Genomic DNA, 18,020 nt, shown 5'->3' with positions numbered 1-18,020 from the left:
CCTAATCGTATTTTGTGTATATACTATGTGTACAGAGAATCTTGCTTGTATTAAAATAAAAGAGAAATGAGGTTCTAAGTATCAATTTATAAAACAGTTCTTTGTAAAATGTTACAGTGTTTTGTGAAGCAGTATTTAATGAAACATTAATTACTGGTAAGCCTCCAGAAGAACTACCTTTTCCAAAAATTTGTTATAACACTTACCATCTATTTTTTTTTATGTTTGCATTTCATGAAGTAGCTTATTTCCCCTCCCAGAGAAACCCTGTTCCTGTGCTTTCTGCACAAGGTAAGCGACTCATGGGGGAAAGATAGAACAGACAGCAGTATGAGTGAACATACTTGTCATTCATACACTGACCTGATGTAAATACAAAAGCAAATGAAGACTTAAAAATGATACTACCCTTCCCCCAACCCTGACTTTCTTTCTGCAACCTGTGGCTCTTTCCCAGCAGAACAGCTGGCAGATTTTATTGCTGCCATAGCAACCCTGCCGTCAGCCCGTTGGCTTGGCAACATCGCAGCAGTAAAAAACACGCTTTATGTCTGAACTGTTCTTTCACTCACAGAGGTATTTTTTTAGGTTTTATTCCTAAATGCTTATTTACTGTTTGATTTAATAAATTTTGCAATAAAAAATCCTATACAGTCCTTATTTGCCAGTGAAATCAGATCGTCTTCCCTGGAATCTTGCAAAGAACTAATATCCATTCCTTGCAACATCACAGCAGATGGATCAAATCTCTGCAGCAGCTTCAACTGATCAAGCGACAGGCCAGCTCCCCTCATGCCTTCTCCTCCAATGTGAGGTTCCTTTTAAAGAAACAAAGAAAGAAAGAAACAAAGAAAGAAACAAAGAAAGAAACAAAGAAAATCAGATTATTGCATCAGTGAAATCCTTAAGTGCCCTAAATGTATTCCACTGAGTATATGCAGGGCTGCCTAACTCTTAACACGGACATGCTACATTTCTGTCATTCACACCAGGGGAGGATTTAGAAGTAATGTAGCCCTTCTTTTCTTGCCTCCATCTGGCCAATATATATACAAGCATGTATATATATATATACACAAAAGGTCCAGAGTACTTTGAGGAAGTGGTGGTGCACCTAATCCACTTCAGCTCAGTAGTTTAGACCACTTACTGGGGACACGTACACAGGTCTAAATCAATTCATTCCTTAAAGGACTATAACATCACAAGAAAGCTGTTACTACCAGACAATAAGAAGGTCTAAAGATTTTAGGTCGCCACTTTTAAATGATGCAGCACTTCTGTGTACTGAGTAATGGCTATGAGTTAAGTCAAAAATAGTGATTCCTTAGCCAGTAACAAATATACTCCCTAACAGTAGAAGAAATACCTGGATACTTGACATTAAAAACTTCAACTGGAGAAACTGAAAGCCCCAATCCAGAATACTTAGTGCCTGAAAAGGCATCACTTTGGAAGACGATGCAGCAGAAAAATCTAAGCTTCAGATTTCCTATGTCAGTCATGTAATTAGACTAAAAAGTAAACAGGACTACTGTTACATGCGCATTTACATCATGAGGTAGAGAAAGAAAGAAAGGAACAGCTTAGATGGTATCTGAATTCAGGAGATGACATTTGGCATCAAAGTACTGGACAGGAGAAGGGCTTAATAATCACAGCACTTTTTCTCAGAATTTCTTATGAGTAGCCTTGACTGATTTTTATTAATACACTAATTCCCGGAAAAATCTGATTCTTCATGTAGCAAGGAGATGATAGAACAAACCATGCAAAAGCTGGCATCGCAATAGCAAAAACAGACCTCCTTTGTAATTCTAGTCTACTGTAGTCTATAATGCAGCTTAGAGCAGAGTATTTTTTTGAGCCATCACACTTTTTGCTAACACATGAGCTCACCCAGTCAGCACATGATGCAAGTTAGTTGCTTAAGCATGTACTGTGTGCTGTAAAGCAGGGCAGCCAAGAGGTTGCAGCCTGATTCTTCTCTCGCTCAGCAGGATTTCAGTGCTTTCCAAGTAAGATACAGAAAGAGGTATCCATTGCAAATTGAGAAAAAAAAAAACACATACAAAGGGAGACGGGGGTAGCGACTTAAGGTAATAGAAGGGTGGAAAGGTAAAAATCTAGGGAAAATAGTATCATATTACAGTGTCAAGAGACTTGCTCAAAGGCAGACCAAGATTTTCCTCTACTTTTTCCTATTTTCTTCCAGTTAAGTTACTCCATTTAAGCTCATTTATAGTATCTCCTGTGTAAACCCTTAAGTGGAAGTAAGTCCGCACAAAGGGATCAGCTGCCATGGAGTAACCTCCACCTATGAAATCAATACCTATGGTTCTATATCCTGTTTTTTGCTTATTCAGCATGATTCCAGGATCTGTTGCCAAACTGAGAAAGTGGGAGAAAGTGGACTGAGTAGAAGGTGTCCACCAAGAGACTAAAGAATACAGGAAATACATAAAGGACCATGAGGTAAGTCAACCCTAGACTCCAGTTTCCTATTAGTTGGAAAAGATCACCTTAGTTTATACTACTGGGAACTAGTTACATGATACTGTAAACTATCTGTGGGTAAACAATTTAGTATCATCCATTTAAAAGACACTATACACAAAAGCTTAATTTTTACAGATACAGCCTTTGTGTGTGAAAACTAGTGCTTTATTCAAGATGGTATTACTGCTGATAGAAAGTCTCTTAAACCAGAATTAATCTTGCATTTGAGTTAGTTAATAGGTTTTGTGGTTTTCTTTGTCATTCTATCAAGGACAACGTTTATGCTGTTAGGTAAAAGGTATAATCTCAGTTGAAACAGCTGGAACTGAAAAATTCCTAGTGAACGGATTCCTAGAAAGCAGGAAGACCAACCCTGGCATACAAATCTTTTAAGAAAAGCTTCAGTTATGTTAAATCTTTACGAGCCTTCACATAATTTTGCGTTGCACACCTATCATATATATTTTTTTTAATTTCGGTTAGAAGATCCATCTAAACTTCTAAGACAGATAAAAATCACCTACAGAATGTATAACTAACCTAAATAGGTATGAGTATTAGACTTTTCCTCAGAGAAACAATAATAAACGACTAACGCACCCAACACATCACACCAACAGAGGAAGAGACGTGCATATGGTTTGATGATAAACTCTCACATAAAGGTAACATGTTTTTGAAATGTATGCAATAAAGATTAAAAATTATAGTATCTATCTCTCTATATATTACCTCCTCCCAGACATCTTAATGGTAGACACTGACTCCAGAAAAGACAAGTTACATTCTTGGGACATGGAAATTAATTTGTTCCCTTATTCCTTTATATAAGGCAAAAATAGCTCCCATACATATAAAATCCTCTTTCCTCAAAACACAAGGTTCTTCCCATTTATCTCCCATCTTTTATGCAAGTCTTCACTACTTCAGTGGCATTAATAAATTCTCACCTCTCCTGTGAATGTGCAAAAAAAGACAATAAAATAGATGCATTAAAGAAAATTGCAAGAGAAATTTTAACCCGTCTGAGCTATCTTTTGTCCCTCTTGTCTTTTAAATTACTGTTGTATAAATCAAAACGTCCACAGTACCTGGTGAAATGACACTCAATTAAAAACAAAAATAGATTTAAAAGGGCCTCAGAAATCCTTGTGTTATTTCCATCCACAGCAGTTAAAATTGTTGTGGTCAAAAATTTATCAAAAGGAAACACAGTGTGTAAAACAAGCTCACTGGATTGCGTGAAGTGCCCTGAAAATACTATTACCTGTGGCTGAAGCTGGAGGCACGGAAAAGCTTTCAGAGCCCAAGCAACTTGCTCCTCATTTTCAGAAAGTGTAATTGTACATGTACTGTATACTAAAACACCTCCAGGCTTCAGCAGTTTCACTGCCTGCAGGGAGAAACGGACAATAGTTCAGCTCATTTTTAAATGCAAAAACTTTCATATTAAGCAACATTAACCAAAAAAACCCATTAAACTATAATATTAAAACTTACTTAGCATTCAATTAAACTCAAATCTTTCTGTCTAAGGTAGGCATTAGGATACTAATTCTTCTCAGGGAATACAGTAAAGGATCCCATGGATTAGAAAGATTCTTCTTTTCAAATCGGTGTTATAGTTCATGCAGTTTATTAATGCCATTGAGATGATTCACCTTAAGATTTGCTATTTGTACAGCTCCGCATATCCCAGACAGATTAGTTCTGTTTTCATCACCTGCTACCAACCATGGATACACAATATTTTTATCAGTGGTATTAGATGTCAACTGTTTCCACATATTTGTCAAGGAAGCTCTATCTATCTGTCACTTTTCAAGCTGTGGTTCACTTTAAATATGTATAATTCAGATTTAGGTAAGTTTCATGGAAAATTCATGGAAAATCTTTCAGCATCAGCCCAAGCACACTCCTACTAACATGAAAAATTGTATATATGGCCTCCTGGCTTTGTACTCCATCTCATATCCATACAGTGTCTCACAGCACCACTGCAAGAAAGTTCTATCTAAGAGTCTGTGCTGCTGCAGAGAAAAGACTTTAACCTCCTCCATGACTTAGAACCTTGCAATTATTATAAATTAAAACTGATGTGACTGAAGGAATAAAAAAACCCCAAACACATACAAAGGTTTTTATTTACACATACCTTTCCCATGCTCCAATGAATTGACTTCACTGAGCAACAGATATGGTGGAGCTGGAGGTCAACTAACTCTTAATCCCAGCAGTTATTTACTTAACTGCTGAAAGGGTAGGAAAAATGAGGCACCATTTTTCGGTATGAAGTTATGCTGCAAAAGCATTTACATTCAGTTCTGTTTATCATCTACTCAATGATTAATACATACCACAGCGAAAAGCTTGCGCTGTAGTGGCTGATAAGAGGTCACTTCCTTTAAAGTCAAGGAATAAGCCATTTTTGGTCTCTGTCCCATCCCACTGCATGGAGCATCAAGAAGGATTCGATCAAATGACTCTGGTAAGAATGGAGGTCCTTCTACAAAAAGCAGTTGGTAATGTAAAATGTGGCTGATTCTTTCCTTGAGACTTCACCATAGATAAGGACAAGGTGTTACTGCTTCCTTGACATAAAACATTTATGCTCTATAGATAACGGCAAAAGTAATCTCAGCTAGACACAAGTCTCAGCACTGCTGCTGCTAGATTTCATCTCCCAGAAAACTTAAATGTTTTAGTTCTATGAGCTCAAACAATACATTATCCCTTTAGGCAACAATAATACTTTTCAACGTTAATTTAATAATTTGAAAGTAAAATGTAAAATTAAACAAAACTGTTGAAAATGTGATTGGTTAAAGGTGCTGGGTACAGTTGTATATAAAGGCTGTAATGAACTACAGTCAGCTCACTGATCTGAAGTGTTCAAATCTTTACTGAAAGAAGTCTGTAGTTAACCATTAAGACTGCCTTAAACAGTAATAAATCGACTATCTATATCTAACTATTTCTTGTGATGGATATTTCTCTGTGGAAATATCTCTTATCTCTTCATAACATGAAATATTACAAGTTCTAATGCATGACACATGCTGTCTCCAGAGCACAACAATTCAGTAAATAAGGACTGTGAAAACAAGAACAATTTCTGAATATTATGTGAATAGGTAAGGGAATGAGTAACTTCGATATACAGAGCCTGTCCTTTCATCTGAATCCCACTTGCTCAACAGTCTAAAAGTTTCTATCACTGCCTTAGTGCTAGAAATTCAGTTCAGCATCACCAAGACAGAAGTGGCTCCATACATCTGTGAGTAACCAATGAGGAAAAGAGACATATATAAGCTTTACCTCCTTTTCTCCTTCTGTTCCTCACATACTCAAGTTAGGTCACAAGTGAAAACAAGTGATTTCATAATACTGCTATTTAGCTTGTTCCTGCATTTCAAAATCAGTCTAGCCAATTTGTCTACCTTTGATCCATTACTACAAGGATCAAAATACATCATGTCTTACTTGCATGGATGTTCAGAAAAGCCTTCGTGATCTCTCAGTATTACGACTAGTTCTTGTTCATCTGTATAAGTGCTACATACCACCAACAATATTTTATGGTCATAGAAAGACTATTAAGAAAATACCTTTATTCCTCCAAAGCTGGAATAACTGCAAGGCATAGGGACAAGGAAGGTGAATTATGCAACCTGATTCCTACTTAGGCTAACCAGTGAGTGGGATAAAATAGAGTGAGAAAGAACAGTATACTTTGCACAACAAACTAAAAATAATCAAGACAGCAGATACCATTTAAATCGTTCCATCATGGGAACAGAACCAGTATCATAAATACAGCACTTCAGAAAAGCAAATGAAATGAACTTAAAATAATACACTGTGCTTCTTTAGAACTTTCCCCTGAACAGCTGAACAAACATCAAACTAAACCTTCCAGCACTCCTGGGAGTTAGGTATTAATAACCCCATTTTACAGATGAGGATTCTGAGGCAGAAAAGCCAAGCAATTCTGCAAAAATATTTTTTTTCTCAGACTTAAGTCAAACAATTCAGATTATGGGGTTAAACGTTATCACAAAGGAAGTTTTAAGGCTTCTTCAGTCTTTAATATTACCAGGGAAAGGAATCCATTTCCTTTGAGCACATTAGGTTGTGATAAAGACAGATAGCTCAAGTTTTGTATTATTTGCTTCACAGAGAAGCTGATAATCATCAAAGAGTAGAAGATAAAAGAGCATTCACAGTGCTGAAGCAACTTCGGTATCTGCCAAGATTCCAAGGACTTGTAGACCTGTGGCAGGTTTAATACTATTAGTGCAAGACTGATTATTTCCTTCTAAAAGCTACTACCACTCAAGTTGGTTACTTTACCGTGTTCATCCTCTCTCTTCTCAACTGAAAGTGCCTTTGTTCCATCATAGCAAAAGGCCCTAATGCAATTCAGCTGTAGCAATTCAGCATTCTGATTAATTTTTTTGACCTTGTTAGCTATCTTGTCCATGGCTATTACTTCACCCTGGAAAAAAACCACAAAGTTTTTATCAAAAGGATAGGGATTAAATGGATGTGAAGTTCCTGATTTCCTCCCTCCTCCATGAGCAGGTAATGAATGAGGTTTAGTTTTCCTTACAGAATTTTTTTATTCTTAAATCCAGTAGTCCTTGTTCACCCATATTTCCATGATACTCACATTAGGTTAGTTTCTAATCTGAAGCTGTTGGCACAGTCACTCCTTAAGGGACCCTATAAAGTCTGACTTCTGGCAAGTGGGTTTTTTGTTTGTTTCTTTTTGTTTGTTTTGAACTGGTTTACTGGGCACTGTTAGGTAAAAATGTAATCATTTGAAAGAGGGTAGAAGTCTCAAGCATGTGATAAAATAGGGCAACAGGTTTTAAATATGCATGGGGACACAGGAAACGCAATCACGTACAGCTCAGTCCTAAGGAAATGAGGCACCCAGCCACACCTCTGGCTTGCTCAGACTCATAACGTACTGTTACACTTGCAGTAGTTGTCACTCAAGTTACTTTGGGAAATACTGTAAATACTGGAATAAATTTAGACATGGGGGAAGGGAATCACAAGTACACATTATTCCTTTTTATGTAAGAATAAGATCTTTCTTTTCCACTCCCAAGATAAATCAAAACAAACACACCACTATCTGCTAGATGAAATCTTTAATCACAAAGGAAACATTAATATCAGCAAAATCCAGAACGGTAATACTATCTTCAAAAAAACCCCAAAGCCCAAAAACCTCCACTAGACCTGCTACAGCAAATAGAACCTGCTGAGGAAACATGACTTTCTCCTGCTTGATGATGGCTCTTCAGAGGCTTATGGAAGGGTAACATGACTAAGATAGTGTAAAAAAAAAAAACCCAAAACAACAAAACTTCAGTAAAAATAAGCTATTGACTTCACGTCATGTTAGCCAATATGTAGGTCTAGGGCTGAGAAGTAAAAAAGGATTTATATTCTGTCAGTGGTGTCCAGCCTTCAGCTACTGTGAACCAAGTAACTTCTCACAGAACCACTCACCGACCACGTGCCACTGCTTCTCCCCTATCACCACCATTCAACCTATCCCGCATGCACATGAACAACTGATGGTGCATGAAAGTTAGCTCTGTTGCTAAAACAGGAGATTTGCTGCATGTGTATTGTACTGTGGATGCAAAGAGATGAAGTCCTTCTCCTGAGAGACTCAGAAAAAAAGAACAAGCTGAAAAACAACAGTTCTTCCCCATCTGTCCCACGCCAGACACTGCCAGAACAACTTCCTGAAAGACATCTGGGAAAAAATGGTGGTCTGGATTAAGATCCAGATAGTGATAAACCCTCACATTCTTAACAATATAGATTGTAAGCACAATCAAAATATCTAAAATGACTACAGAAAAAAACAGATACGCAAAGTTATACAAAATGTACACACCCAGCTGGAGAAAATATAGTTGTAAAAGAATTCATGACAAATACATGCTTTTGCAGACTTCCTTTATCACACTTGAAGTCTTCACTGGAAGCTTTATAAATCTCTCTAATTAATAAATGTCAAATGACTCTTTATACATGTTTATCATACATTCAAAAACTTTCCATACTGATTGAAGAGACACTTTCATAAGCAGACCATCACAAAACTGATAGGTATTTCTAAATTGATTTCTAAATTTCTCTTGATTACCCACTGTACCTTCCCATTAATGCATAGAGAACAGTTGAAATACTGCATAATGTAACTGCAAGATTTCTAAATAATATGACATATTCTAATAGACCTATTCCAAAGAAAATAACACCACCTTACAAAATCTTTAGAGGAAACATTACACATTTGTCCCCTCTTAGGAAAGAGTAAATTGCATTTCTGCCTTTCAATTTCCATGTAGCAATTCACTATATGTAAATTGTTATTCCTATATTCACATTCTTTTTGGTTTGTGTGTTATTTTCCTTTGTCTTTCTCTAAATATTATTTTTGTTGCTTCTCATATACTTTCCCATGAGATATTTTTGGTTTTGTGACCTTCTACCTTAGAGTGACAAATTCAGGCTAGAAATTCAGTCCAAGATCATATCTGTACTGCATAACTGATAATTTTTACTGAGAAGAAAGTTAATTGGATTAGAAACTTTTTAACATGTTTTTGTACAGAGTTGCGCATTTTTTTGGCACACAGTAGTAACCCCTGATTTCCATGTATTCTCAGTTTTATTAATCCAGCATATTCCTGTGTAACTTTGCCTTGCATGTTACAAACGCTTCCATTACAAATAAATCAATAACAATTAAAAAGTGAAATTAAATGTATTTCAACAGGTCAATTTGCAGCAAATAAGATCTTAAAAGTGATGGTGACTATTTGACAGTCAGTGCCCATTTCAGTAACTCTGATACGTAGCAAAACATACTGGTAAGCAGAACGTTCAAGTATTATTTTTTTGCTGTTGAAAACGATCTGTGCATTCTGATAGCTGAGTGAAGTGAGCTGTGTCCATGGATAGCGGTCAGACTTCATTCACTGAGAAAATGCTCAGTGACTGCTCTTACCTGGTCATGCATTAATGCTGCAAGATGGGTTGTTTTTCCTCCAGGTGCGGCACACATATCCAAAATTCTCTCTCCTGGTTGCGGGTTTAAAATATGGCTCACAACCACAGAAGGCAAGTTCTATTATAAAAACAAATATGGGAGAATTCAAACCTTATGTCCTGTATCAAGTCCTGTATTAAGCAATGACAAACTCATTGAAACAAAAATTCATTCAGCAGTGAAGATACCTATGATATTGCTGTCAGTTCCTTAACAGAAAATGAACTATTTGGATTATATAAAAGAGACAGTATAGGCCAAATGTCTCCAGTAGCTCCTTTTTTCTTTAGAGCTATATATGAGTATCTATTACTGAAGTTTAAGAATTCATGATTATGAAGAATACAGTACTAAAAGTAAAAATAAAATAAGCTGATGCTATAACAGACACATAGGATCTCTGCGTATTACAAATATTTTATATTTACCTATTTATTGGAACATTTACTATATAAACTTAACAGTGTAGTGTAGTAACGAATAGTAAGATCAATAGGCAGGAGTTCAAACTTGCTGAATTAAGGTACCAAGAAGCTGAACAGCGCTATTAGATGTATAAACAGATGCACTGAAGAGAAATAATATGCAATAATTGTGCACAGTATTGCATCTTCCACAATATGGATATATTCTGAAAGATTCTCTAACAACTTGGTTCAACACAAAGGTATAAAAACTTTTTAAAGTTGTCCTTACGACATGTCGTCTTCGTAGACCACACTTTCAAGTTCCATGTCACAATGATCAAAAAAATGAACAATTTTGCACATGGCAAATTGGAGTGAAAAAGGCCAGGCTCAGAGGGTTGTGAGCAGTGGCACAAAGTCGAGCTGGAGGTCAGTCAAGAGTGGTGTACCCCAGGGGTGGACACTGATGCCAATTTTGTCTAACGTCTTCTTTATGGATCTAGATTAACAGAGTTCCCCCCATACAAGTTTAGATGATACAAAACTGGAAAGATTGGTTTATAAACTGGAAGGTTGTGCACCCATTCAGACGGGCCTTGACAGGCTGGAAAAACAGAAATCTCATGAAGCTCAACAAAAGAAATGTTAGCTCCTGCACCTAGTGCACCCCATGCACCAATAGAGGCTGGGGATGACTAGCCAGAAGACAACTTTGCAGAGAAGGCCCTGGGGATCCTGGTGGACAAGAAGTTGAGTATTATCTAAATTCTCATGTGCACCAGTTTCTTAAATAACCTGTCTCTCTGACAATTCTGTTCCTTAAAAGTAAATACTCTGATAAGCTTAATCAGGAATGAAAAGGCTACTCCAATAGAGCAGGACGTGAGAAAATATACCGCTTAGTAAGTTACCCTTTGCCCACACCAGAAAACAGCATTGATGCTGATTTAAAAATACTAAGATCAATTACAAACAGAACATATGCATAAAAATAACTCATCTGCTGCACTGACTCTTCTGACAAAAGAAATACTGCGACAATTCACTGTAATAAAAGACTTACTGAGTGATAGTTACACCAATCAAATGAGGAGAAAGCTTAGAATTTCAGAGTATATCTCTGAACAAGGGTTTGAGATTAAATTTACATTTGCTTTAAAGATTAATTTTTTTTTGAAGGCTGGACAGCTTGATTTTGCTTTAAACCCTGCTTCTAAATCATCATATTTATATCCAGAAAAAAGAAAACAATTGCTGGCAGACTAACTGATTTAGAAATCTAATTGAGCTGTTCACTGTATCTTTTTATGTCAGCAAACTGAAACCAAGAATTTACCTATCTAAGAAAAGTGGAAAGTTCAATCAATTCATCATCCTACATTTCAATACAGCACAGGTGTCCAATTGTCATGTCTGAGTATTGCTTTTAATTAGTTCTACTATGAGGGAAAAGGAGTAGTATTAAAAATGCGAAAGGAAAAGCTAGTTCTTAAATTTTACAATAAAAACAAGACAAAAGTTTGTCATTCTTTGGAAGCTGTGTAGTTTTATGGTTAGAGGTAGTGAAAGCTGTGCTCCTGTAACATTTTTCATGGTTATTTTGTTCAGGTGGATTTTATTTCGGTAGTGATAGAAAGATAAGGATTTTCTCTTTGACTTAAAAGTCAGCTGAATATTTGAAGATTTTCCTGATTATGTACAGAAGGATGTACCCTGAAAGGGGCTTATATTTCAGAGTTCATAGGCAGATTCCAAAAACTAAAAGTTCTATGCAACGTATCTGTGCAAATAAAATTTCTAAGGTAAGTGAGTATCTCCTAAGTCACTTTGAAGTCCTTTATCATATCTCAGACACAGTATGATTAAACCACCTATGTGTAGATACTGACTTCATTCTAAACACTTTTTCTTTAAATCCAGAGTGAATTAGGTTCCATAATACACAATGAATATACAAAGTCTTAGAGTGTGCTTAGAGGATAATCATCATTCTGGAAATAGTATGGACTTCTAAACATACCTGTAAGAACAAATGACTAGGGAGAACATTGTCAAATGAAGGACTCAGGTAGATGGGCTCTATCATTCTTATGCCCATCCCACTGAAAAACATGAAAAAAAAAAATTCAGCTACTCAGATTTGCAATTTTTAACAGTATTCGATTAAAATCATTATGCTTAGAAATAGAAGCTTGAAACAATAATCTTATGAAAATGAAAGAACTTATAAACCAACTAAGAAAAATATTTTATGATTTTGTAATCTATATTCTTTAAAATTACATCTTTAAGTTGGATAAACCATAACAAAAATATACTACGTTTTAAACTGGAGCTATCTGTAAAAATTGCATAAAACAAATGTATCTTTTTGGTACACAAGACAAACAGAGATCTAATCCAAGCCTTGATAATGTAAAGAAATGCATTAAAACAGATTGAAATACATTAACTTCAATCCTTAACTGCTTTTGCCTAGCCATGTATGCACTAGGGCACTGGCACATGATCCCTACTTAGATCTTTCTCCGTTTTTCTAGACTGTCTGAGATTTCAGACAAACAACTAAAGAAATTCTATTTCAGAAGCCTTACAGGAACATGGATTTGCGTACAAAGCAAAGGTCTGAACTTAGAAGTTTTAAATATGGATGAAGTTCTGAATAGAGTTCATTAAGTTAAGACAAATGTTCAAGGAAATGGACAGCAATAGAATGAAAAACAAGAAAAGACAATGCTGAGCCTGAAAACAACAGATTACTGAAAATAACAAGAATCAGTATTGTTTTGCATATGCACTGCACAGTCCAAGAAGGAGGAAAGAATATGAGAAAGCAAACTTGCAGACACCAGATTTAGTGTTACATAGTGCCATTCTGTGTCAACTCAACAGGTATATCCTACCGCTACTTTTACTATATTAAGCTCTAACAAATCAGAAATCCTCTGACAATGTAATCTTTTTTACTAGATCTTTTGTAGTTTGTTCTCAGAATTTAAAGTCTTGGGCATTAATTTGAAGTCCATGGTCTTCTACTTCTGTTTACAGGTGTTTTAGATGACAGAAGAAGAACAAACCATATGCTTTGGCAATAAAATAGAAAAGCAAGTAATCTTGAAATAGGAAACTGCCTTGGCAAATGCTATTATTTTTTTTTTAAGATATCCAACCTTACGTTCTGTCCCCTGCCTCACCCAAAAAAAACACCCTACAAATATTTTTAGGAGATAGAGAAATCAACAAGGCAACACTTGTGTTCCATCCAAATAGGAAAGTGGTACAGAACAATTTACCAAAATACAATTTTGCTACAGTGAGAACGTTTGCCACTTCTGTTTGTTCTATACTATTGAAGTCATATGCTAACATGAATTCTGAAAAGGCTTCCTTTTACTTCCTCGTTCCTCTCAAGTAAACTGATATCTGGATACCACTATGAAACTAAATGGTGAGTCTGCTAATACTTACTGTAGTACTTCCATCATAATTGCCATCACATTGCCACAGCCTTAGTTATGAAGTTACAGAAGACAGCAGGAGGCACAATTCTGTTATACTCTCAGAAACTAACTTCCCCCAAAATACTGGAAATGTCGACATGCAACACAGGTCTCAGTCAAAACCATCTTGTGGTTTCACGCAGGGTACAGAACATTTCAAAACATTTTTCCATCTTCTTCCCTCCCTTTGCGATGTTGTAGGTATAGATTACAGTTACTATTGACTTACTTTAAAGATCCACTTGAACTAAAGATTTCACTGCGACTCAGTTCTGAAATCCCATTTCCAAGGAAAACTTTGGCTCCTTCAAACTCTTTAGCTCCTCTTTTACATTTCCCTTCAATATCTGCATACACTGAGACCAGATCTCCAGCTTTCATAACTGCACAGAGAACAGAAATTTGGAGATTAACATTCTACTTGACAAGACAGTAGTGACCAAACAATTTTGGATTTTTAGTAGACTACTTCAGCTCCCATATCACAGCAAAAGTTAAACTTGCTTAATGTTGTCCAAGATTAGGTTTGAAAGTGTACATGGTGAACAATGACTACCAAATGATTACAGCTACTGAGAGACACAAGGTTACAAATCAGACAGTGTGTCTTGTTTTTTTAAGAGGCTAGACCTTACTTATTTTATCACTGCATGGTCACCCATAAGCTTTAAGCATGCTTTTCAGGATTCAGTCCTCTGTGTGTGCTCCAAGCATGCAAATACATCACACAACATTGGTTCACACTTACTGTACAAAGACGGTAATACTAAATTAGTGACCTTAGGTAAAACATAGCTCTAGCTTCTTTTTCTCTAAATACTGCTTTGATACAAGTGATTATATTCTTATTGAAACAATTTTTCTATTTATCTACCTGCTGTTCTCAATAATCCTCTAAAAGAGTTTTATATCTCCAACTAAAACCCTCCAGATCTGTACAGCACAGAAATACACACCAAACTCTAGAAGTGTAAATCTAGGTACTTAACAAACTTTCTGAGCTAGAACAAAAATAGTGGAAAAGAGGGATGGTTTAGGTGACTTTGCTGAACAGTGAGCAAGCTCTGTGCTCTGACTGGCTGAAAAATATGCACTGACAGCAGTAAGTAATTCTCAAAAATTGCATTTCTGACATGTCTGATTGGATGGAGCAACCAGGAGATATGACAAGTAAGACTAATGACAGTTCAGCTTATCAAGAATTCTCTGAATTGTATTTAGGAATCTTTTTTTCCATTTTCAAGTGGCTTTCTGAATATTTGCAAATGACCTGGAACTCTTAAATGATAGTATCTATTGGATAGCCACTAAGTATTTATTTTTTGCATAGATTCTTTTTATACAATGCGACATAAACCATTATATGATAGCCTACTGATATTGTCTGATTAAACTTCACTGAACAAAAACTTGCAGCAATTTAATTCTTCCATCTTGACACACCAGAAGGCTGTGCTGCCATTCAGTGATACCTGGACAGGCTGGAGAGTTGGGCAGAGATGAACTGAAAGAAGTTCAATAAAGACAAGTGTAGGGTCCTGCACCTAGGGAGAAATAACCCCATGAACCAGTACAGGTTAGGGGTTGACCTGCTGGAGAACAGTTCTGTGGAGAAGGACCTGGGAGTCCCAGTGGACAAGTTAACCATGAGCCAGCAATATGCCCTTGTGGTCAAGAAGGCCAATGGTATCCTGGGGTGAGTTAAGAAGAATGTGACCAGCAGGTTGAGGGAAGTTCTCCTCCCCCTCTACTCCGCCTTAGTGAGGCCATATCTGGAGTGCTGTGTCCAGTTCTAGGCTCCCCAGTTCAAGGGAGACAAGAATCTACTGGAGGGAATCCAACAAAGGGCTACGAAGATGATTAGGGGACTAGAGCATCTCTCTTACGAGGAATGGCTGAGAGATCTGGGTCTGTTTAGCCTGAAGAGAAGACTGAGTGGACCTTATCAATGCTTATAAATATCTAAGAGGCTGGTGTCAAGAGGATGGGGCCAGGCTCTTCTCAGTGGTGCCCAGTGACAGGACAAGGGACAATGGGCACGAACTGGAACACAGAAGCTCCATTTGAACATAAGGAAAAACATCTCTATTTTGAGGGTAACAGAGCACCGGAACAGGCTGCACAGAGAGGCTGTGGAATCTCCTTCTCTGGAGATACTCAAAACCCGTCTGGATGCACTCTTGTGCAACCTGCTCTAGGGGAACCTGCTTTAGCAGGAAGGTTGGACTAGGTATCTCCAGAGGTCTTTTCCAACTCCCCACCATTCTGTGGTCAAGCATATTTGCCAAAGACCTTTTGCAGTATTCAAACATAAAGGATTTTATTTCACTCTCTCATGACAATTGTCCTTTCAAAACGCATTAGTAGTGTGTACAGTTCTTAAGCTTTTTGTAGCTTATACTAGCATTTCATAAAGATCAAGTTTAGTTTGATTAGTTAAATTAAACTCAAAGCCCCCTGATAATTAGTTTACCTTTGTTTGGGTTGCAAGTTCAGTGATTAAACATGTGCTCTTGCTGAACTCTTTTTTTTCCCTAGTTAGATCATCTGCATTTAGTACAGCCTTATTATATTTGGCCCGAAGTGGGCAGCATGCCCTTTTATTTTATTTTCCTATCTGCAATTCCCCTGCAGTATTCCTGAAGATCTATAGCATATACTGTTTTCTTTGGATTGATCTTGCATGCAGAATTACATGCAGCAATTATGATAAATCACTACCTGACTCAAAGAAGGATTTGAATATGTATGAGGTTGTCTAAATATGCAGTTATCATCAAGTCCTAGATTGAAAAACATTCCTGTTCAGTAAACTGGAATTAAGCACATGCTTAAAACTTCTTGAAAGCTTTTTCCTGAAAGGGAATGAAGTGGCTAGATAAATGCTTTCCTGACTCACTTTGTTTAATAGTAAGAACCATGATGATTATTAGATCTCCACACAATAGAATAATGAGGTGAAACATGCAAAATTAGTCTGGTTTCACATAAAGTTAAATTGACCTTTACATAAAAAACAAATAGGCTGCTGAACACTAAGCATGTATGTATAGATTTTTTTTATCTTGTCTCACAAGCACTGGAATGAAAATTTCCATTTCTTAAGAACACAACAACAAAATTGAAGATTATTCTCGTCAATAGAAAAAACTCTTTTTACTAGATCTCTCATACACAAACAATATCAAATGAATCACTAACAGATTAAAAAATCCAGATTTTTAGATCTATAACTTACAATCTGACACGATCATGGAGGCAAGTGCCTTTGTGACTGAATAGAGAAATAACACATCTGGAAACAGTATGTGTTAAATAATCAACATACATCCACTTGCCATCCAGATGTATCTATTGCATTTTTTTTTTTTTTTTTTTTTTTTGACAAGACTGGAAAGCAGCAAACTTCTATGAGTTTATTCTACTGAACATCCATATTAAAAGTTATAGTATTTGGTAGAAAAAAACTCTTAAAAAGCCAGGTTTTACTTTGAACATGCTCTTTAAAAAATTTTCACATGAAAACAAGAAACTGAAATCCTTGAGGACTAATACTTGAGCTAGGAATTATGTATGGAGAAAGGAACTTAAAAAAGGCTACATTTATTACAAGTATAATAACAAAAATTAGTGAAAGTCTCCAAAAAAAAGCCAGAAAAAGTTTTAAAAGTCTATTTATGATAAATTACAGCTATAAGATTAATTTCAGTTGTGAATAAAAAAAACAACCTAATGTCACTAATTCCTGGAAATTGTCAAAGGGGTGGCATCTTTTCCATCCTTTTTACAACTTAACTGGTTGTATTTAGATAATTCTTACATCTTGAGGTAGATACGATTCCAGGTACATAAACATGTGCTCCTCGAAGTACTGCATATCCACAGTGGGCTCCAACAATGACTTCAGATGCATGTTTTTTTAAATCTTGCCTAAAAGCACAAAATGTACTTCAATTTCAAAAAAAAAAAAAAGAAAAAAGAAAATCCAAATACCACCCCACCCCCCACGTAAATTCTAGTTCATAAATACTGGTTTTGTCACAGTTTAATAGAAAAAATAGTTAACTATCCCATGTTACATTTCAAAGATGTATTTGAGTCCCAGAGGAATCAGGCAGGAAGGAAACCAGTCCTCAAAATAAGGCAGATTCTGACACATTCTGCCACTGCTATGAATCTGACACAGGAATACAAATAAATTATCATAGAATTATTTAGGTTGGAAGAGACATTTAAGATCACCGAGTCCAGCCATTAACCCACCACAGCCAGAGTCCCTAAAACATGACCCTCAGCACCACAAAGAGGTTTTTATATAGAGTTGTTTTAAATCTCATAATAACCTATGATCTAATGTATAAAAATAGTATGAATGATATCGTTCAATGTAGAAGCTTTTCAATCAGAATATTATTGCTGATTGCAACAGATGCTGGAGCAGTGCAAAGAGCCCCAGCAGCAGTGGGGGCAGCAGCCAGGACACGCTAATCACCAGTGGTGTTCCGAAAAATTTAAGACCCCGGAGCCCAG

General features: G+C 36.4%; 1 protein-coding gene across 1 annotated transcript; it reads right to left on the bottom strand.

Moving 5' to 3' along the window:
* Positions 1–265: 265 nt before the first annotated feature.
* Positions 266–17,420, bottom strand: NSUN6 (NOP2/Sun domain family, member 6; the record flags this gene model as incomplete). Its single annotated transcript, XM_010136287.1, has 8 exons — positions 266–818; positions 3,767–3,892; positions 4,857–5,005; positions 6,853–6,997; positions 9,542–9,661; positions 12,011–12,092; positions 13,720–13,873; positions 17,311–17,420. Coding segments are annotated over 8 exons (1,099 nt in total), but the record flags the coding sequence as incomplete, so codon positions are not given.
* Between the last annotated feature and the right edge of the window lie 600 nt (positions 17,421–18,020).

The sequence above is a fragment of the Buceros rhinoceros genome, unplaced genomic scaffold (genome assembly GCF_000710305.1).
Source record: "Buceros rhinoceros silvestris isolate BGI_N320 unplaced genomic scaffold, ASM71030v1 scaffold6565, whole genome shotgun sequence".
Classification (NCBI taxonomy): Eukaryota; Metazoa; Chordata; class Aves; order Bucerotiformes; family Bucerotidae; genus Buceros; species Buceros rhinoceros.
This window is presented reverse-complemented; position numbering and strand designations above follow the sequence as displayed.